At 42.8% G+C, this 22,859-nt stretch overlaps 1 protein-coding gene across 4 annotated transcripts in view; it reads left to right on the top strand.

Annotated features, from left to right (window-relative positions):
• SLC25A26 (solute carrier family 25 member 26) overlaps positions 1–22,859 on the top strand; it is a 169,178-nt gene that overhangs the window by 16,931 nt on the left and 129,388 nt on the right. For 3 of the 4 annotated variants that reach the window (XM_080676305.1, XM_080676306.1, XM_080676304.1), the window contains exons 3-5: positions 558–667; positions 19,716–19,820; positions 20,894–20,941. In XM_080676305.1, coding sequence (XP_080532431.1) covers positions 558–667; positions 19,716–19,820; positions 20,894–20,941 — 263 coding nt within the window. The remainder of the gene's footprint in view (positions 1–557; positions 668–19,715; positions 19,821–20,893; positions 20,942–22,859) is intronic. The other variant, XM_080676307.1, reaches the window with a different exon arrangement.

Below are 22,859 nucleotides of genomic sequence, written 5' to 3'. Positions count from 1 at the left end.
GGTTCATGATACATGGCAGGCCGTAAAGCCCTCTGTGCAGCAAAGATCAGTGCATGGTGATAGGAGTAGCTGTTGGAAGTTTTGCTTTCCAGTTTTAATTGTTTCCTTGATGTAAAGTGGGTTGATGTAGTAAAAAGTATCCATGGTTATTTTGAATAAACAGCAATAAAATATCATTAGATGTTTTATTTAGTTAAGGTTTACGTTTGCAATTTTAACCTGTCTATACTGATTATTTTATGTTTGTATAGGGATATTTATATCCTTTTCTAGAAAGCTTACTAAAAATGTCAAGTGATTTGTTAGTACAAAATGGTAAATACTAGGTTATCTATTAGGCTCCTTTGGGGCAGGTATCATGTCTTCTGCATTTTCATAAGTCCAGGGTCGGGCATAATATATGGGTTTGGTAAATTCTGCAAAAGTGAGGGGAGTAGGGAAAGAGTATATGTTTATTATCTTTATCTTTTTATGTCATAATTTATTAACTAAAGTTGTAATTTTTTTTACAAATGTATTTCTTAACTTTGTGAAAGACTGGCTTGTTTAAATTTCAGCTGCTGCCTTTTTTATCACCTATGATTATGTGAAATGGCTTTTGCACACTGATTCATCCTCACATTTGATGCCTGTGAAGCACATGTTGGCTGCCTCTGCTGGAGAAGTGGTAAGTAACATGTATATAAAATACTTCAGAAATATAATTGTGCATGTATCTTCATATATGCACAGTCTCCGTACAGATATTACTTTATTTTTTAATGAAATAAAAAAGACAGTATTTTTTTAAGTTATGAAAGTTATAAATTTTAATAAATGTAAATGGGTTAAACATGATAATTAGACAGAATTTAGATAGGATGAAAGAAAAATCCAGCTGTGTGCTATATGCAAGAGACAGACCTGAAACAGAAAGAATAAAATTAAAGAGGAAAGAAACGATCCATGCAAATTGTGGTGGCTTTGTATTATGTCAACATAGAACTGGGCTGAAACTCTTTTTCCCAGAACTCCCTTTCCAGGACGGGTCCAGATTAGGCTGACCACAGGAAACATCTGTACAAGAGGTGTAAGGTGGAAGTAATGCAGGTGTGTTTATGCTCGGAAGGTTGGTTGTAGGGCAGTGGTCGGCAAACTCATTAGTCAACAGAGCCAAATATCAACAGTACAACGATTGAAACTTCTTTAGAGAGCCAAATTTTTTAAACTTAAACTTCTTCTAACGCCACTTCTTCAAAATAGACTCGCCCAGGCCGTGGTATTTTGTGGAAGAGCCACACTCAAGGGGCCAAAGAGCCGCATGTGGCTCGCGAGCCACAGTTTGCTGACCACTGGTGTAGGGTCAGGCGTGCTTGTACTTCATACACCTCCTCACTGACCTGAGGACTCGGGCAGCTGCTGTAGCTCCCTTCAGCTTTTCTGCAATCTGAGTCCAGAGGTGTGGGTGCTGTGGTGAGGGTTGCAGCCTGTATTGCAGGTCACCCTCACCAACTCAGAGACAACGTGCGTTTGTCCTGGATTTCCCCATATCACATCCCTCTTTCCTTCCTGATCCCCTGCCCTGTGACTTCTGTCCCAACACTAGACACAGGAGTTACAGTTCTACATAAACTGCTTACCCACCTCCCAGTTACTGTTCACATTCCTATAACCTCCATTCTTATCAGTCATAGTGGTTCTACTTCCGACCCACCCTGCCTGATACAGAGATACTAACTGGAAGTGCTGACAGAATAATGTTAATACCAGACAAAAAAGGTTAAAAGCAAAAACCAAAGAGAACATTGTATAATGATACAAGGAACCGTTCTCCTGAGAGATGTAATGAACCAGAACCTGGACTAAACAGCCCAGGCTCAAAATATAAAACAAGAATTTCCAGAATTATAAGGAGAAATGATTAAAAATGTAATCTACCTATCAACACAATAGCAAGAGTGATCTAACAGCTATGTATAGAGCTCTGCACCTAACAAAGATTATTAATTTTTATGATGTATACTTGGAATATTAAGGAAAATGTATAACCCAGTAGTCCACAAGCAACTTAAAACAAATAGTGTAGAGACAATATCATGCAATCATTTGGTTGCTGATTATAATGAAGTAAAATTGGAAAGCAATGACAAAAAGATAATCTGTCCATCCCTACCATGGGCTTAAAAAATTATCTGACCTTCTCTCTTATAAATAATTCACGAGCCAAAAAAGAAATCATAATGTAAGTGATAAAATATTTATAATTACAAAATATACAGGGTTTTTTTTCCCCTACACTAACACAGAGGAGAAGGGAGCCAGTAACGTTTCCCACTTCCCTTTTTCTCAGCCCTGCTGCCCAATACTAAGGGACAACCTCTGTTAGAATTGTCTCCGTTCATAAATGTCTGTTCTTTACTATTGTTGTCTTTAAATCACACAGTCTGGTATTTATGCAGTCTCACTAAGCTGCCCCACCCTTGTTGTGGGCAGGAGTGGACAACAAAGTGGAGAGAAAGGGTCTCATTTATGAACCTTTTGTTATTTTATCAAGTAACTTTTTTTTCCTGTTTTGGACAGTAGTGGTATAATCTCTGAATGCATAATAATTTGGCCACTCAGTGTATATCCTATATAATAAAAGGCTAATATGCAAATTGTCCCCCCGACCAGGAGTTCGACTGGCAGGCAGAATGGCCAACCATCCATGTCCCCTCCCCCTGGCCAGGCTGGCCGGACCCCACCCATGCATGAATTCATGCACTGGGCCTCTAAAATACACACACACACACACACACACACACCCACACACCCACCCACCCTCCCCACCCCCCGCACTCACACACACTGAGTGGCCAGATTATTGTGCGTTCAGAGATCGTAATAATCTGGCCACTCAGTGTATATTAACGTTAGGAAATTTGGAAAGCGAATCAGTTTTTATAACATTCACATGAAAAGTAATTATATATTATAGTTTTGTTTTCTATGCATTATTTTCTTTTAGAAAATTTGGATGAAAATCTATAAACTTTTGTAATATAACTTTCTTCACTTGAGAATATATAGAATAGGGATGATGAAAAGAGGGAGGTCCTGACAGAAAAGTAAAAGTAAATACTAACTTTAAGAAGACAATTAAAAAAGTAACAGCTTTATTGAGGTACAGTTCACATACCCTATGATTTACCCATTTAAAGTTTAATTCAGTGGTTTTTAGTATATTTGCAGAATTGTGCAACCATCATCACAGTTTTGGAACATTTTCATCACCCCAAACAGAAACCCTGTTCCCATTAACAGTCACTCTCCTTTCCCCAACCTTCCCAGCCCAAGGCAGCCACTCATCTACTTTCTGTCTTTGTGAATTTGCCTATTCTGGCCATTTCATAGAAATGGAATCCTACAGTATGCACGAGGGTTCTCTTTTCTCCACATCCTCACCAATACTTGTTATTTCTTGTCTTTTTGTTAATAGCTATAAAATCTCTTGATCTAAGAAATCAGTTGTACGGGTCCTTGAAGAGAATGTTGAAAGAAATTAGTCTGAGAGACATTAAAATTACTGAAGTGCTTTAAATAAAATTTCCTTTTGCCACTGGTTTAAAAATGATTTTGTAGAACCCAAGTTAACCCTGGATTAAAAATAATTGCCTTCATAATTAACTGCAGTTATAAAAGTGATGGACTAACATATATTGATTTTTTAATAGCAAATAACAAAGTAGTAGTTACTTTTATGAGCTGGAGACCCCTTTAGCAATTTAATGAAACTTATGGCTGTTCCTCCAGTAAAGTGAACATGTGGACATTTGCTTAAAATTTCTGGGGATTTTCAGTTCTTCATATTCTTACTCAAAGTAAGCACTGCATTGCTTGAATGCTATCTGAAAATTAGCTTAAACTGTAATTTAAAAGCAATTTATACTTAATTTAAAAATATTTTAACCTATTATCCTTGGTTTAATTTTTTTGTACTCTTGTTCTGAAATTAGAATCTCATTACATGCAGTTACTTTTTTTTTGAGTGCATGTACGTTCTAAAAAATAGCAAATCATATATAAGCATTTCAGTGTCTTAGGTCGTGAAAATTCTTCACTTATGACACCTTTTGCCTCTGTTTTAGAATTGCATGCTGCTTTGATTAAGGTTAAATATATTTTCATAAATTCAGTATTTGGCTTACATTTTAATATGTTGCTGAGATCAAGCAGCAAGAAGAACTTGGCCACTTATTTCATTTCCTGTAAGGGCCATCTTGCCTGAAAGCTAGTTTGCCTTGTTGAAGGACAGGCTTTCCTGCCTCTCTCTTAGAATTAGAAAAGAAGTATTTAAACTGATATGATGAGGTAGGTCAAATGAGAACTGTTAGATTACTCATGTTAATGATACATCTTTTCATTTGTAGACAATGCTGTATATTCTAATACTTTAATATCTGTAACTATTTTTTTTTTTTAATCCTCAACTGAGGATATTTTTTCCCATTGGTTTTTGGAGTGGAAGGGAGGGCGAGAGGGGAAGAGAGAGAGAAACAGCTATGTGAGAGAGACACATCGAATGGTTGCCTCCCTCACTCGCCCCAAATGACGGGATGGGGATTGAACCCGCATCCCAGGTTTGTGCCCTTGATGGAGTGTTGGTGCATGGGCCGACACTCTTAATCATTGATCCACACTGGCCAGGGCTGTAACGGACATCTTTAAAATATGGAAGCTCACTCATACAACTTAACAAAAGGAAGATAAACAACCCAGTCAAAAAATGGGCAACAGACCTAAATAGATACTTTTCGAAAGAAGACAGAAGGAAGGCCAAGAGACATATGAAAACATGCTCAAAGTCACTAATCATCCGAGAGATGCAAATCAAAACGACAATGAGGTACCGTCTCACACCTGTGAGAATGGCTATCATCAACAAATCAACAAATGACAAGTGCTGGCGAGGATGCGGAGAAAAAGGAACCCTCATGCACTGCTGGTGGGAATGCAGACTGGTGCAGCCACTGTGGAGAACAGTATGGAGTTTCTTCAAAAAACTAAAAATGGAACTCCCATTTGACCCAGTAATCCCACTTCTAGGAATATAGCCCAAGAAACTAGAAACACCAATCAGAAAGGATATATGCACCCCTATGTTCATAGCAGCACAATTCACCATAGCTAAGATTTGGAAACAGCCTAAATGCCCATAAGCAGATGAGTGGATTAGAAAACTGGTACATCTACACAATGGAATACTATGCTGCAGTAAAAAAGAAGGAGTTCTTACCATTTGCAACAGCATGGAAGGAACTGAAGAGCATTATGCTAAGTGAAATAAGCCAGTCAGAGAAAGATAAATATCACATGATCTCACTCTTTTGTGGAATATAATGGACAACATAAACTGATGAACAGAAACAGATCCAGAGACAGAGAAGCATTGATCAGACCATCAAACCTCAGAGGGAAGCTAGGGGAGGGTGGGGGTAAGGGGGAGAGATCAACCAAAGGACTTATATGCTTGCATATAAGCCTAACCAATGGACACAGACACCAGAGGGGGGTGAGGGCATGAGTTGGAGGGTGGGGGGGACAATGGGGGGATAAGGACACATATGTAATACCTTAATAAAGAAGAAAAAAAGTATGGAAGCTCTTGTAATATTCTGAATGTGAACCGCTGGACAAAGGAGGTGCTGTAAGTAGACTTTAGTTGGGAGACAAGTATTATATGAGTGGAAATATACAATTCTAGGACATTCTTATCTTTATTAGGTCTTTTAGGATTTCCGTAGTTCCTTTGGTAGTGAGGCCTGATGTCAGATGCCTTTTGATAGTTTTTGTGATGCCTGGAAAAATTTAAGTGCAGAATTTATCAGCAGTGGGCATATAGATTAACTTCATAGGTGAAACATCTCTTGATGTTGACTTTTGAATGATTTTAAATTTAGTTATGGTTTAGTATGCTGAAAAGATTGTCAAGTGTAGGAAGTTTGTGGAAATGTTGGTTCTGAGGCTCTAATTATCTTTGAACTTTCTTTAAAAACTTCTCAAAGCCATTCAGTAAACAGTTTTCTCAGTAAATACTTGAGGAATGTATGTACTACTTTCCTGTTTCAATAACTTATTTTAGTTTCACAGAGCATAAACTTTTTGTTTCAGATTCATACAAGTGTTGCTAAAAGCAAGAGAAAGAAATGGGTGAATTTAGGAGAAACAAATTTTCATAGGTAAAATAAAATGACTAGAAAACAAAAACGTGTAGTGTCAGTGGTCAGAGAGGTATAGAGATGTTCCGTCATTGCTGTGTAGCCCACTTACTTGGATATAGGATTGTCTGTTACACATTTCTTAGAAACAATATCTTACGAGTGTGTCCACTTTTATTCTGATGTAGTAACTATAAGTGTGTGAAGGAAACTTAGAAGCAGAAGAGCCCTGCCCTCCTAACTATTTCTCTGTAGCAGCAGCTTGATTAAAATTTAATGACAAAAAAACAAAAACAAACACAACTTAATGACAAAATCAGTAAAACTATAATTACAACCTTCTACCTGATGTTTGTAATTTGGAATACAGTAAAATGGATCAAATAAGATTTAATATGTAACAACAGTAAGAAGAGTCCTGTTTGTGCCATTTTTCTTTTTTTCCCCTTTGGTTTTTTACAAACCCTTGTGTCGAGGGCTGACTTTCAATAGATTGCAGCGAGGGAGCTGCTCTGCTACATACAAAACCCCAGCCCACAAGCAGGTTGTCTACGAATGGTTTAGCACCAGGTTCCCCACGAACCGTTTGTGCCATTTTTATTAAGAAGTTTGCTATACCAAATCTCTAAATCCCTACCTCAATTATTTTACAACTCAGTTTTCATCAGACACAGAAAAAGCCCTGTACAAAGCAGAATCTAATTAGACCAGAATGGTCAGGCAGGTTTACTCTAATATAACAGATGCTATAATATTACAGTGTTAGTGATTTTTTTTAAGGCTTTAGAAATTGACTTTTCCCTGGTCTTATCCAGCTTTTGGCCTTAGTTCATGTTGTTTGGAGAAATGAAAGAATATTGAAATTTCTTTGCAGTCAAAAGCAGCCTTTGTGAATTTAATGTGTGCATGAGTGACATGGGTGGATATCCTCACACATGTAGATGCTGGCAGGTGATTCTTTCCAGTCCCATTCTGATTGGGGTATGAGGAAGTAGTAAGTACATGTTTTGCAAATGCTGCTCTGCCAGCCTCTCACAGGACTTGTGCACGTGTGACCCAAGGAGCACCTACTTTAGAATCAATTGTGTGCACAGCTGGTTACAAGTGAAGATTTTTGGAGATGGCACCAGGGGCCCTGCATTTTTAAACAAGATTCTGAGATGATTTTGGTGTTCACTGGTACTTGAGTACCATTGATTCAGGATTATAGAACAATTTAATTTATACCCTCAAAGTAACTATTTTCACAGAATTGGCTCGCCAGTCAATTATTTGAGTAGTGCAGGACACGAGGAGGCCTACAAACATCTAGTGTGACAGATAACCTGGCTGGTTTTGAGGGTGGCAGTATACTCAGACATGAAGTGCATGTTGTTGGACCAGCTCTGACGTTTTCTTCAGGGCCATGCCTAGAAGAGCTGGGAGACGGAAGGCAACTTATGTTACCATTTAGCTGCTCTAGGACTGAGGGTGTGGACCTCCTTTGTTCACAATTGTTTGGGGCTTAATGAGTATCAGCACGTCGTTTTTGTTCAGTCTCATCACAGAATTGGCTGCCTGCAGGACTGGCTGCATTCAGCTGGCTGTCAGGAGGCTGTCAGGAGAACTGGCTGCATTGGTGCTGTCTGTTTGGAGAACTGGCTGCATTGGTGCTGTCTGTCAGGAGGCTGCCTGGAGGACTGGCTGCATTGGTGCTATCTGTCTGGAGGCTGCCTGGAGGACTGGCTGCATTGGTGCTGTATCAGGAGGATGCCTGGAGGTCTGGCTGCATTGGTGCTTTCTGTCCGGAGGACTGGCTGTATTCAGCTGTCTGTCAGGAAGCTGCCTGAAGGACTGGCTGCATTGGTGCTGTCTGGAGGCTGTCAGGAGAACTGGCTGCATTGGTGCTGTCTGTCAGGAGGCTGTCTGGAGGACTGGCTGCATTGGTGCTGTCTGTCTGTCAGGAGGCTGCCTGGAGGACTGACTGCATTGGTGCTGTCTGTCAGGAGGCTGTCAGGAGAACTGGCTGCATTGGTGTTGTCTGTCTGTCAGGAGGCTGCCTGGAGGACTGGCTGCATTGGTGCTGTCTGTCTGTCAGGAGGATGCCTGGAGGTCTGGCTGCATTGGTGCTTTCTGTCTGGAGGACTGGCTGTATTCAGCTGTCTATCAGGAAGCTGCCTGAAGGACTGGCTGCATTGGTGCTGTCTGGAGGCTGTCAGGAGAACTGGCTGCATTGGTGCTGTCTGTCAGGAGGCTGTCTGGAGGACTGGCTGCATTGGTGCTGTCTGTCTGTCAGGAGGCTGCCTGGAGGACTGACTGCATTGGTGCTGTCTGTCAGGAGGCTGTCAGGAGAACTGGCTGCATTGGTGTTGTCTGTCTGTCAGGAGGCTGCCTGGAGGACTGGCTGCATTGGTGCTGCCTGGAGGCTTCCTGGAGGACTGACTGCATTGGTGCTTCTGTCAGGAGGCTGCCTGGAGGACTGGCTGCATTGGTGCTGCCTGGAGGCTGCCTGGAGGACTGACTACATTGGTGCTGCCTGGAGGCTGTCTGGAGGACTGTCTGCATTGGTGCTTCTGTCAGGAGGCTGCCTGGAGGACTGGCTCCATTGGTGCTGCCTGGAGGCTTCCCGGAGGACTGTCTGCATTGGTGCTTCTGTCAGGAGGCTGCCTGGAGGACTGGCTCCATTGGTGCTGCCTGGAGGCTTCCCGGAGGACTGGCTGCATTGGTGCTTCTGTCAGGAGGCTGCCTGGAGGACTGACTACATTGGTGCTGCCTGGAGGCTGTCTGGAGGACTGTCTGCATTGGTGCTTCTGTCAGGAGGCTGCCTGGAGGACTGGCTCCATTGGTGCTGCCTGGAGGCTTCCCGGAGGACTGGCTGCATTGGTGCTTCTGTCAGGAGGCTTCCCGGAGGACTGGCTGCATTGGTGCTGCCTAGAGGCTGCCTGGAGGACTGACTGCATTGGTGCTTCTGTCAGGAGGCTGCCTGGAGGACTTGCAGTTGTGGTGATGCTTGGCCAGACTCTTGTTTGGTTGTAGTCAGGTCCTAGGCCAGGGGTGGGCAAACTTTTTGACTCGAGGGCCACAATGGGTTCTTAAACTGGACCGGAGGGCCGGAACAAAAGCATGGATGGAGTGTTTGTGTGAACTAATATAAATTCAAAGTAAAGGAGCGGAGGGGAGAGCAAGAGAACCCTCCGCTCTTTCAGCTCCGCGGGCCGGATAGAACAGCCGAACGGGCCAGATCCGGCCCGCGGGCCGTAGTTTGCCCACGGCTGTCCTAGGCAGTTAGGTGAGGCTGTGCTGACTGCCCTACGGTGCAGTGTGGCTATTTACTCATGATGCTCACGGCATGCGGCAGCGGAACTGCTGGTGTTGGAAGATGGATGGGAGCAGAGTTGCAGATTGTGCTCGGGATTTGTTGTCCAGATAGAAGCTGAGAGCAAGCCATCAAACACCCAACCACACTCCCATAGGCACTTCCTTGTGATGCATCTCAGGATGTGCCTGTATGGAGGGCCTTTGCCTGGTCTCCTGTTTGCTTTTCAGTGTGCCTGGGGACCTTTTTCACTTCAGGACATTAAGTACATAAGGCAGACAGACTTTTAAATTTTTTATTAAAAATCCTAAACTAAGAATTATACAAAACTTTACCTCAGAAAGAAAAAAATAACCTTCTTTCCATTGCAGTCTTCACAGCCTTTGCTATTTAGACCCTTTCCTCATGGCCTCTTTGATTCCTTTTCTGGGTGTTGCTTTGTTCAGCTCCATAGTTTCCTCCCCACTTCTGTGCCTGCACCAGTGGTGCAGATTTAGACCCAAATCCTTCAGATGTTTCAGGTATTGAGGAAAAAGGACAAGAGAAGACACACCTTTAAGAGGCTTGTAGTCTAGTGGTGGAGATGGACATGTAGCGTGTAAGGACACCAGAGTGTTCTGGGTATTTTGAGAAAAGTAAGGACAAGGTACAGTGAGAGCCCAAAGGGAAAGGAGCGGCCAGCTGGATAGGTGGGCCTCGTGGAGCCGCTGATCCTTGAACTGCACTTAGAACATGACTGTTCGGTGTTGGTGTTTCCTGTTCTAAGTGGACCCCAGGTGTGGCTGGGTCATTATGAAATGAGGTGGGAGGGGTGGTTGGGGATAGCTGGAGGCCCCTGTCTGCTATGGTGAAGAGTTTGGCTGTTATCCCTTGAAGGACTGAGCAGAAGAGCACCATTTGTTTGCGTTTAGGAGCATCCTCTGGCAGCGGAGTGGAGGTGGACGTGGTGTGGAGAGGAGGCTGTTCCAGAAATCCCCAGAACCATCAGAGGGCCAGAGCCTCCACCAAGGCAGGGGCAGGGCGGTGCAGAGGGAGGAGGTGAGTTCAGGAGATGTTAACAAGGTAGAATTGGCAAAAAAGATGGTCGTTTTCTTTCCAAAGCCTTCAGCAGCATTGCTTTAGTGCGTATTTCATTGAGGATGCTGTGTTAGAATGCTGTCTGTCGTGCTCATGCTTAAACTCCAGCTGGTCTTAAAGTTCAGTTAGCACCCCAGCTAGCCGTCTGAATGCTGTGTGTCGTGCTCATGCTTAAACTCCAGCTAGCACCCCAGCTAGCCATCTGTCCAGCCATCTGAGCCTGAGTGAGCATGCAGACAGGCGGGGAGAAGGCAGGGCCTGGGAGAGGTCGGGCCAACATGACCCTGGGTGCGGATGACTTGACCGTTCAGTAAAGTCCATGCAGGGAGGTCTGATGAAGGGCCAGTGCCGCCCCCTCTCCTTCCCATCCCTCCAGTTTCTTAGTTTCTTGAGGATCCTCTAACGCAGTGGTCGGCAAACTGCGGCTCGTGAGCCACATGCGGCTCTTTGGCCCCTTGAGTGTGGCTCTTCCACAAAATATCACGGCCTGGGCGAGTCTATTTTGAATAAGTGGCATTAGAAGAAGTTTAAGTTTAAAAAATTTGGCTCTCAAAAGAAATTTCAGTCGTTGTACTGTTGATATTTCGCTCTGTTGACTGATGAGTTTGCCGACCACTGCTCTAACACATTTCAGATGGTGGTCTGTTCTCGGGCTTTCTGTCTTTCTGTGAGGGAGTATGCTGCATTCGTTCAGATGGTGTTGATTTGTGAGCTAGGAAGGTGCATTTCACTGATTATCTTACTAAGTTAGTGGACTAGAGGCAAAGGACATGCTGCACTGGCTTCTTAAGAGCAGTATCAGTTTATGGGCCACAGTGAAGTTCAGCTTTCATAAAAACAATGAATGTGATTTTCATATGAGATGATGAAGGTAAAGAAACCAGTTCAAGCCACAGGAGTGTTTCTTGGTCAGTTATTGCCATCGCATTGTAAGTGGAAAACCTGACTACTTCTCTCCAAGGACCCAACTACTGAAGTAGCAAATGGAATACTAATCAGTCATTAAAAAATGATCAAATACCGATATCTGTGACAACATGGTTAGTATTCCATTTGCTACTTTTGTGTGTCTGCACTTTGTCAGTGACAAACCTTTGTTTTTTAAGATTAGGGGTCTTGGTAGCATAATGAATTGAATGTCACTCACAGATTGCTTTGATTTGTGGTTATATACTATCAACCTTAAAATTAAACAATGAAGGTTATCGAGCAGCCAATGAGATTATTTGGGAATAGCTGAGTAATTGCAATTTCAGGACATGAAAGCTATGGTGAACCATAGGCAATTCCGAAGAGACAATGGAGTGGTCAGCATATATTGGGTTCTAGGAGGAAATTGGGGAAGTGTTTTTTTCTTTTCATTTAAAGTTTAATTAAATTTATTGAACTAACATTGGTTAACAACATTACATAAGTTTCAGGTGTACAACTCTATAATGCATCATCTGACTATTACATTGTGTGCTCACCACCCAAAGTCTAGTCTCCTGTCACCATATATTTGACTCCCTTTACTCTTTTCCCTTCCCTGGTAACCACCATGCTGTTATCTGTTGATGAGTTTGTTTTGTTTGTTTATGTGTTGCTTTCTGTTTTATATCCCACATATGAGTGAAATCATATAGTTTTTGTCCTTTTCCATCTGACTTATTTCACTTAACATGATACTTTTTAAGATCCAACCATGTTGTCACAGATATCGGTATTTGATCATTTTTTAATGACTGATTAGTATTCCATTGTGTATATATGTATATCTTTATCCAGTCATCCATGAAAGGACACTTAGGTTGTTTCCATGTCTTGGTTATTGTGAATAATTCTTCAGTGAACATAGGGCTACATATATCTTTATGAGTAAGTGTTTTCAAATTTTCTGTTTAGACTACAGGCTCGGTGCATGACATTAGTGAACTTGCTGGGGGGTGGGGGTGGGGGAGGTTCCTTCACCCTGGCCTGTGCCCTCTTGCAGTCTGGGACCCCTTGGTGGACATCCTTAGTGCTGCCGCAGAGGCAGGAGAGGCTCCTGCCACTGCCGCTGCGCTCACCAGCCGTGAGCCCGGCCTCAGGGCTTCTGGCTGAGCAGCGCTTCCCCTGTGGGAGCACACTGACCACCAGGGGGCAGCTCCTGCATTGAGCATCTGCCCCCTGGTGGTCAGTGCACATCATAGTGACTGGTCGTTTTGCCGTTCGGTCGATTTGCATATTAGCCTTTTATTATATAGGATACCCAGAAGAGGGATTGCTGGGTCATATGGTCATTCTAAATTTTTTCAGGAACCTCCATACTGTTTTCCATCAAGGCTGTACCAATTTACAATCCTACCAGCAGTGTACGAAGGTTCCCTTTTCTCTACACCCTCTCCCAACTTGTTATTTCTTGTCTTATTTGATAACTAGAGGCCCGGTGCATGAAATTCTTGCATGGGGGTGTGTGTCCCTCAGCCCAGCCTGCACCCTCTCCAATTTGGGACCCCTCAAGGGATGTCCGACTGCCCGTTTAGGCCCGATCCCAATGGGATGGGGCCTAAACGGGCAGTCGGACATCCCTCTCACAATTCAGGACTGCTGGCTCCCAACTGCTTGCCTGCTTGCCTTCCTGATTGCCCCTAACCGCTTCTACCTGCCAGCCTGATCACCCCCTAACCACTCCCCTGCCAGCCTGATTGATGCCTAACTGCTCCCCTGCCAGCCTGTTTGCCCCTAACTGCCCTCCCCTGCAGTCCTGGGTCCCCCCCAACTGCCCTTCCCTGCAGACCCAGTCACCCCCAACTTCCCTCCTCTGCTGGCCGGGTCACCCCTAACTGCCCTCCCCAGCAGGCTTGATCGCCCCCAACTGCCCTCCCTTGCAGGCCTGGTCCCTTCAACTGCCCTCCCCTGCTGGCCTGATTGCCCACAACTGCCCTCCCTTGCAGGCCTGGTTCCTCCCAACTGCCCTCTCCTGCTGGCTATCTTGTGGTGGCCATCTTGAGTCCACATGGGGGCAGGATCTTTGACCACATGGGGGCAGCCATCTTGTGTGTTGGAGTGATGGTCAATCTACATATTATTCTTTTATTAGATAGGATAGAGGCCTGGTGCACGGGTGGGGGCCAGTTGGTTTGCCCTGAAGGGTGTCCCAGATCAGGGTGGGGGTTCCCTTGGGGCGTGGGGCGGCCTGGGCGAGGGGCCTGTGGTGGTTTGCAGGCCAGCCACGCCCCCTGGCGACCCAAACAGAGGCCCTGGGATCTGAAATTTATTTATCTTCTATAATTGAAACTTTGTAGCCTGGAGTGGAGCCAAGCCTTCTGCTCCCTCCATGGCAGCAGCCATTTCTGTTGGAATTTATTTAACTTCTATAATTGAAACTTTGTAGCCTTAAGCGGAGGCCTGGGCCGGCCAGGGTGTGCGGAAAGCTTGGCCTCCTCCATCGCCGAGGAAACCCAAGCCTCCCTCCTGCTCTCTCTGGCTGCAGCCATCTTGGTTGGGGTTAATTTGCATACTCACCCCTGATTGGTTAGTGGGCGTGGTTAGTGGGTATAGCGGAGTGATGTTAATTTGCATATTACTCTTATTAGATAGGATAGCCATTCTAACAGCTGTGAGGTGGTATCACATTGTGGTTTTGATTTGCATTTTTCTTATAGCTAGTGAGGTTGAGCATCTTTTCATATATCTGTTGGGTGACAGTATGTCTTCTTGGGAAAAGTGTCTGTCCACGTCTTCTGCCCATTTTTTAATTGGACGTTTTGTTGTTGTATGAATTCCTTATATATTTTGGATATTAGCCCTTTATCAGATGTATCACTTGCAAGTATCCTCTCTCATTCAGTTGGTTGCCTTTTTGTTCTGTTGATGGTTTCTTTTGCTGTGCAGAAGCTTTTTAGCTTGATGTAATTCTGTTTGTTTATTTTTGCTTTTACTTTCCTTGCATTTGGGGTCAAATTCATGGCTCATTCCTGTTAAGGAAGGATACAAAAGTGAGAAAAAAAAAGCTATCTGAGGTTTACGTCTTGGGATATGTAAAATTATGTGAACGACTTTTAGGCACAGAGCCTAATAGACAATGTAATTGTTTTTCTTGAGAAGATACTAACTTTCTGTTTGTATTATCTTGTCAGGCAAGAGACTAATACCTACAAATTCAACTTTTTCTTATGCCTATTGGCTATTTGTATACATGGAAAGAGTCTTATAAGGAAGAAAGGTGTGATGAACTTATGTCCCAATATCAGTAGATAAAATTTAAGCCCTAAGGAAAGTATATTAGGACTGATAAAAGCTGTTTTTAGTTTTATCAGCAACTGTGATTCCATTTGTAACCAGAAGATGGCAGAATTGGCACACATATGAACTGCTCAGTCACAGGGTTTTAGTTTTAAATGGTGGTGTAGAAAAATATATTAGGTATTCTTAACTTGGTAGCCTGCTTTCTAGAAAGAATTTTGGGAATTACACAAGAAATGTGGAATAAAATGCCAGTAAATAAACTGTGCATTTCAAAAAATCTTCAGGGTGTCTGAGGTCTCTCTCTTTCATTATTTGCCACATTGAGTTTACTCTGCAAAGTCTAAAGCAGCTTTTCTCCCTGAAACATAAGTTTCTGTTGACTTTATTATAGTTTTACCTGTGTAATCATTAAGAATTGGCTGATATTAAACCTTGAATGTTTAAGTTCATTAGATGTGTATACTAGTAAATATGATATACCTTTTATGAAAAACAGTTCTGGAGATGATAATCAAAGATTTCATTTCATCCTTGCTCCCTAAGCCAAGTAGCTCTCTGACCTTCAGTAACTTCTACAATTTCTCTATATATAAGATTGACTTATATATAAAATGCTGACACAATTAGCTTCTCATATCGAAGGGATATGTATAGGTTGTTAAGTTTCATAAAGAAAAAGCTTAAATCAGGTAATTTTTTTTAACTACATTGAAAGTTGGGAAAAAGATAACAATGCTAAAATACAGTACTGTGGTGATGCCTAGGACCTTTGACGGCATGTCAAGAGCAAGAGGCTGGAAGTGAGGCTGCAAGACGCCGGTGGGTGATGTGTGGAGGAACAGACTGTAGTTGTGGCCGTGAAAGAACCCGAGGGTTTAGCAACATGTGTCTCTTGTTCCTTTCTCTCCCTCTATGCCTTCCCTCACTTACCTAATGTGAGGTTGAAGTTCGCTGTAACCTTTTTTCTTTCAGACACTTAGTCTTATGACTTACAGTTTGCAGTTTGGTGTTTAATAAATACTAAAGAAGATGTTCAGATCTCTATTGAAAAAATAAATAAAATATCAGAAAAGTTTTTACTTATATCAAAGAAAGAAAAATCTTGGTAGCAGATTCATTATTATGATCAATTTTTAATCTAAAGTTCATTAAATTTTTGATATGCTTAAATCTAATGAAACCAGCATTGCATTTTAGTGTTGATAAAAGATGGGCACATGTATTTTCTTTATGGAAAACCTTAGTTTTCTTTTCCTTTCATAGAACTTTAACATTCTTGGGCTTAATGAAATGCCACCATTCCATGTGATGAGGTTCATACTGAACCCCAGATTTATGAGGAAGGAATGCTCTAAAGAATGGACTAACCAGAAGCCTGCGGATGGCGTGACCTGCATTTCCTTTCATAGCACCACATACTGTACCCTGGTTTTGTTCCTGTGCAGTGAAATACTCACTTGTAGCTCAAATTCAAATCTTAGAAAGATCAGAGCTAATAGAAAAGCAAATGGAAGGCAGTGGAGTTCCTAGAGGAAACGGACGAGGCACTGCTGGGTGGCCTTGCTCTCACCCCACAGCTGCCATGCCACGGAAGTCAGCCGTGCTGGGTGCTTTGTACCCCTTGTAGTCGTAAGATTGTTTTTCATCTGAGAACCTTTTCAAAGTTTCCCCTCTGCTTCTGTACTTTTAAGAAATAAAACCAATAATGTAAGAATCTGGAGTGTTATGAAGCATGAAGTTCCATAAATATTTATGCCCACTCACAAAAGTAGACAATTCCTATTTTCTTGACATATTGGGGTCATTTTTCACTCTTGACCTCTTGAATTGAAAAGTACAAGGAGTTAGTGTACCCTTTTCTTCATTTTTTTTCTTTTCTTTTTATTTATTTCATTTCTTTAATGAGTTTTAGAAGCTGGGCGCTTTCCTGTTAGGTTCATGTAAGTTTCACAGCACTTTATTTTCTACTCTAATTTTGTAAGGATGGGTTTAAAAGTCACTGGTATCAAAAGTAACATAATTTATACTCAAGTTTAGGCTTTAGTGGTTAGCTGTTAATGCGTGTGTGTGTGTGCACCCCCGTGCTATTGTCATTGAATTAAAAATAAATGTTATTTTGTCAAGGCAAACAAGTAGGACTGTATATAAAAGCATATTTTAAAGTAGACCTTTTATTTTGTTTTCTTGCCCACTTATACTCTTTGGTCCATAGCAAATAATTTTGCCCTTTGAAATTATGTTGAAAAAACTTAGGAAGTAATAATACATGTTTATTGTAGAGAATTTAGAACATGCAGGTAGGCAGAAAAGACGGAGAGGCACCACCTCTATCCCATTCTATTTTTCCTAGTCTTTCTATAACTGTATTCACAGGCAATCTATTCAATACAAAGAAAAAACATACCTTAAATATTCTGGAGTATTGTAAGGTCATCTCTGTGGAAATGATTGATTTTTGGTGTTTTCCTTCCACTTGGGTAGTTTCATTTGCTTTCACATAAAATAATACAAAAATAATGGATACAGTTTTATTTGTCAATTATACCTAAATAAAGCCAGGGGGAAATACAGTAGAGAGATCCACCACCACTACCCACCTGGTGGTTTAGTACTATTGATGCCTATTTTCTTCTTGCCTTCATGTTTGTGGTTTAGTAGAAGAGAAAATATATATGAAAAAATGTGTGATATAAGTTAATAAGTAAAAGATGTCAGGTAAGGTATTTTGGGAAATAAGAATAAAGAGGAAAATGTTTGGAGAATAAAGAAGGAATCTTTTGAACTTAAGAAAAGTTATGATGGGGGAAATTAAGAATTATAGAAATCAAGACTTAAAAGCATACTATAAAGATTTCTGGATCAAGTCAAGTAAAAAAAATTAAACCCAGAAGGGCAAAGGAAATGCTTGAGCATTCATTTCCAGAGTGGGGGCCACAATCTAGGTCTGAGGATGCTCAACCAGACCACTGCTCATCCCTCCTGCAGGTGATTCCTGAATGAGAGGTCCAGGTTAGATGCAGGAAATGGCACCTTTGGCGGAGGGCCAGCCTGGGCAAAGTCCCAGCAGTGTAGGCATGTGCCAGGGACCCCTGACTGCCTTTTCTCATCGCTTCTCAGGTCTTCATATATTATTCCATCTCTTTCCGAGATTGTTAACTTCTACCTTGCTGTTATCACTCACTTTTTCCCTCCTATGTGCAGGTATTTAGCATCTTAAAACAAGACCAAGAACTGCCTTTGGCTATGAACCAATCCCCTACTTCCTGTTGTAGTCTCTATCTTAAAATTACTTATGAATTCTCTGCAACCCTCCATTGAAACAATTCTGGCGAATTCTGTTAACCCTCATGTGCTAACATGCTTGGGACTCTTGATCCATTGTTCTGCCAATCTCCATTTGATATTCTGTCACCCTTGAATATCAAGTACAGTTCTTGGTTGCTTGCAGTTGGAATCGATTTTGGGTAACTAGGGAAAAAAGATTTTCTTTGCAGGAAGGTTGACAGACACTGTTAAGTTGCCTTCCCTTCTCACTTGCCAACAGAATGGTGATTTGGGTTTGTTGGCAGTGTCTCTAACCCTTTGTTAGATATACATATTCTCAGCGGTCCTAATGGGGCGGCCATGTCACACATGCAAGTGGGCACTTCTGGGGGGCATCAAAGAAAAAAAGGAGAAGACCTGTTCTTCTTGCCCAGTTGTGTGACAAGTGTGTGTGAGAGGTGGCATCACCTCTCACTGGCATATCATGAAGGAGGATGTCAAAGTTAGTCAGGTGTGAGTATGGACCAACCAGAGCCTGTGTCACCTTGAATGCTGGAGCAGGGTCTGAGAGTGCCTGACGTTACTCCTCAGATGTTGTGTGGTGGGGATCTGGGGTTCTGGGGCTGGGAGCTGGTTGAGGCTGCATGGGGATGAGATGGAAGGTTGGGATAACCTGCTTATGAGTAGTCTTGCCTCTACCAACTCGTGCATTATTACTTCCAGTGAAGCAAAGGCACTATCAATTGGTTCATTCTTTTGTCAGACATGGCTGTCATGTGAACGGTATGTTGTACAGTAGGTGTCGGGTTCAACATGAGTAAATGTGCTTTTTGCTGTCCAGGGGCCTATAGATAGATGTGCTTGGAACAGTGTGGTGGGAACTGGGAGGTCTGTACAGAACAAGGGAGGGAAGGTTTGGGGCTGATAAAACAATGCATGTCCACTAAGGGTTCCCAGTGTTTTAGGCTAAAAGAAACACAAACCTTTTGACATCTTGCACTAAGCCTGTACATTATACTTTCTTATACTACTAGTGACCCGGTGCACAGATTCGTGCATGTTGAAAGGAAATTAATTAGAAGGTGGCTGGCAGGGTGGGACTGGGTGAGACAGGCTGGACATGCCCTGGAGCCAACCTCCCGCGGTACCTCCCTGGCCGGCTGCTACAGCACCTGGGGTTGTGCTGTAACTTGAAAGGTGTCTGCTGAGTGAGTGGGGTCCCTCTGGCAGGTGGGGTCCTTCAGCCTGGCCTATGGGGATCAGGCTGAAACCAGCTCTCCGACATCCCCCGAGGGCTTCTGGAGTGCGAGAGGGCACTCTGCAAAGTTGCTGTGTGGAATGCAAACGCAAGTGTGCAGTAAACCAGATTCGGGGCAGACAGTGTCCCAGCAACAACATAACCCATGGCCAAAGTTGGAATTGCGTGACCCCACGAGGAATCGGGCTCCCTCCTCTCTGGTTTCGGGGTGCATCACCCAAGAACCACCACTGCCAAGTCACTGCAGCTTGGCAGCTCCCGCATTGAACGTCTGCCCCCTGGTGGTCAGTGCACGCCATAGCAACTGTTCAGATGAAGGGAGGGACACTTAGCATATTAGCCTTTTATATATATAGGTAATTTTTTGTTATAAAAAAATTTCAATTTTCATTCCAGTTACTTCATTTTTAGATGTACTTAAATTTATATATTTTAGGTGGCCTGCCTGATTCGAGTTCCTTCTGAAGTAGTTAAGCAGAGGGCACAGGTTTCTGCTTCTTCAAGAACATTTCAGATTTTCTCTAACATCTTATATCAAGAGGTGAGATATGTTTTTAAGTTCTTTTTTTTTCTTTATTGAGAGAGATTTTATAGCAGCTAGTATGAGCACTGTGAGTCTTGTATCAGGAGTCCTAGAAGAGACCTTACAGCTGAATTTAATGTCTAATTGCAGTAACTTTCTGTGCTAAGATTATAGTTTTTTTTCTGTATTTGTTTTTGAATTTTTTTTTTTTTTAAATTCTAAACAAACACATATTGAGTGCCCCTACTGTATGAGTCCTACATTGTAATAATCCATAGTTCTTTTGGAATTAGACATGGAATAAATAGTAAATATGTAGACGGGATGAAGATATATGAAAATATCACTACAGAACCTGAGGGCTCATGGAAGAGAAGTGTAGTAATGGACTGTCACCAACATCATAGTGTTTATATCAACTGTAATCCCCTTTTACTGGTTAGTGTTAAGCTGTGGGTCAGAAGTCATCCTGCTGGCCGTGCGACTAGGAGTCGTTGAGCTGCTTTCCTTCATAGTTCCTACAGAAGCCTTTAAAAAGTTAACTTAAAAACATATTTTTTACCAAAGTCAATCACATGGAAATTTCAATGAGTCTAGGTTGTAGAAAAGTTATTCTTAATGGTCCCTGTGCCTCCTCAAGGAGATGCGAGTGTTTAATTTTATGAGTGAGATCAGCTCATTAGTGGATTCCTGAAGAATCATGTGGATGTGAAATAGATAAATGAAGGCTTGTCCAGAGGTTATTAATGAACTGATGTCTTCTGATTGAAAACATGAAATATATTCTGTTTTCATATGAAAAGATAATCAACATTCCATGTGCATTTACTTTTGGAAATCCATTTATTTAAAGCTCAAGTATTCTCAGCAGAAGAAGTATTGAAAGCAACTAAAGCTAAATTAATATGTAGTCAGTTTTATTATTAGAGATATTTCAATTTTAAAGGAGTGGAACAGTTAGAACCTTTAACTTCTTGCAGAACTGTGGTCATTGTGGACGTTTTAAAACTCAAACTTTAGGAAAGGTTACTGTGCTTTATTCAGAATGTGGTGCTAAAATTTCTGCCATCCTATCTTTCCTTTTGTTTCAGGGCATCCCAGGATTGTATCGAGGCTACAAAAGCACAGTTTTAAGAGAGGTAACTAACTTAATTTCCAGTATCGAAGTACAAAAAAACAATATGCTTTGTTCTGTGAGTTTACTTGGAGAAACTAGTTTAAAAAGTTAAAAAGGGAAATTAAGATCTCTTATTTTTTTCTTTTTTATTTAAATACTAGTGGCCCGGTGCACGAAATTCGTACACATTGAAAGGGAATTAATTACAGGAAATATTTTAATATTGCTATTTGCCCTTTCTCTATAATAGAAGTGTCAGAGATGAAAGAAAATTAGTAAAATGTATATGAAAATCTACTTCCTGTCAGAGTCTCGGGCATGCCACGGGAACTAGAGTCAAGTCCCCATCCACCACCCACATGCACTTTGAAAACGCAGGAGACCCAGACCCAGCTGGCCACTCCCCAGCCCCCCCTGTCAAGCCCCGCCGGGCAGGGGGCGTGGCCTGAGGTCCCCCAGCCCAGCACTGGGGTGGCAGGGCATGGTCTGAGGTCCCCCATCAAGCCCCGCCGGGGAGGGGGCGCAGCCTGAGATCCCCTGGCCTGGTGCTGGGGCAGGGGGTGTGGCACGAGGTCTCGCGGCCCTGCGCCAGGGCAGGGAGGTGTGGCCTGAGGTCCCCAGGCCCGGTGGCAGGGCGGGGGGTGCAGCCTGAGGTCTCCTGGCCCGGAGCTGGTGCAGGGGGGTGTGGCCTGAGGTCCCCATCAAGCCCTGCCAGGCAGGGGGCGCAGCCTGAGGTCCCCAGGCCTGGTGCCAGGGCAGGGGGAGTGTCCTGAGGTCTCCCGGCCCAGCACTGGGGCAGGGGGCATGGCCTGAGGTCTCCTGGCCTGGCGCCAGGGTGAGGGGCACGGCCTAAGGTCCCCGTCAAGCCCCGCCAGGCGAGGGGCGCAGCCTGAGGTCCCTCACCCCAGCGAGGCGCCATGCAGCCTCAGGTTCCTGCTGTTTGGTTGTGACATTACGGCATCCCAGCTAATTTGCATATTCCTCTATTATATAGATAGATATATTTTTATTGATTTCAGAGAGAAAGGGAGAGGGAGAGAGAGATAGAAACATCAATGATGAGAGAGAATCATTGGTCGGCTGCCTTCTGCACACCCCCTACTGGGGATCAAGCCTGCACCCCGGGCATGTGCCCTTGACTGGAATTGAACCTGGGACCCTTCAGTCGTCAGGCCGACACTCTATCCACTGAGCCAAACCAGCTAGGGCTAAGATCACTTTTTAAAACACTCTTTAGTCTTGTCTTGTTTTTTACATGTAATAAATGGGTCAAATGAATTGGTTTGCTGAACAACCACCCTGTAGCTTCATGGTAATTCTAGAGTGGTGAGTATTTGTTGTAGCTGAAATATTGGGAAATAACTACACAGGGTGAGATATTAAGTTAATACACAGAATTTCTGAGAAATTGGTCAGGAAAGTTGCACTCTGAGAGATAAGTGCCTCAAAAGTCTGTATCATACAGTTAGTTCTTATTTTCCTGGTAACAATCTGATGAGCTGGGAAGTGTATTCTGGCCTGGAGTCCTGGCCCACAAGCCATTTTATCCCCTGTGCCTTCTAACTCTAAAATCCCATGATTCATTGTGGTCAATTTCTTGTACCTCTTTCCCCCCACCCCATCCTCCCCTCCACCCTCTCCCCCGTTTTTTGTGTGTGTTTTTTTTAAAGCCGAGTGATTTCAGTATATTACTGCTGGATGGCATGTTTTAATTTTTGCATCATATAAAGGGGCTGTTCGAAGTTTAAAAGTTGATTTACAGATATGTGAGATATAAGTCTTTGGTTTGGGACATAATTTTGTTTTCTTTTTAAATCCTATGTTTTCCCCTCAGCTTTATTGAGATAGAATTGACAAATAGAATTGTAAGGTATTTAAAGTGTACAGCATAATGATTTGATGTTTGTATAACTATGAATAGGATTGGGACATAATTTCCA

This window comes from Plecotus auritus (genome assembly GCF_963455305.1).
Source record: "Plecotus auritus genome assembly, chromosome: 6".
Classification (NCBI taxonomy): Eukaryota; Metazoa; Chordata; class Mammalia; order Chiroptera; family Vespertilionidae; genus Plecotus; species Plecotus auritus.
Note: the sequence above shows the minus strand (reverse complement) of the source record. Positions and strands in the feature narration are given on the sequence as shown.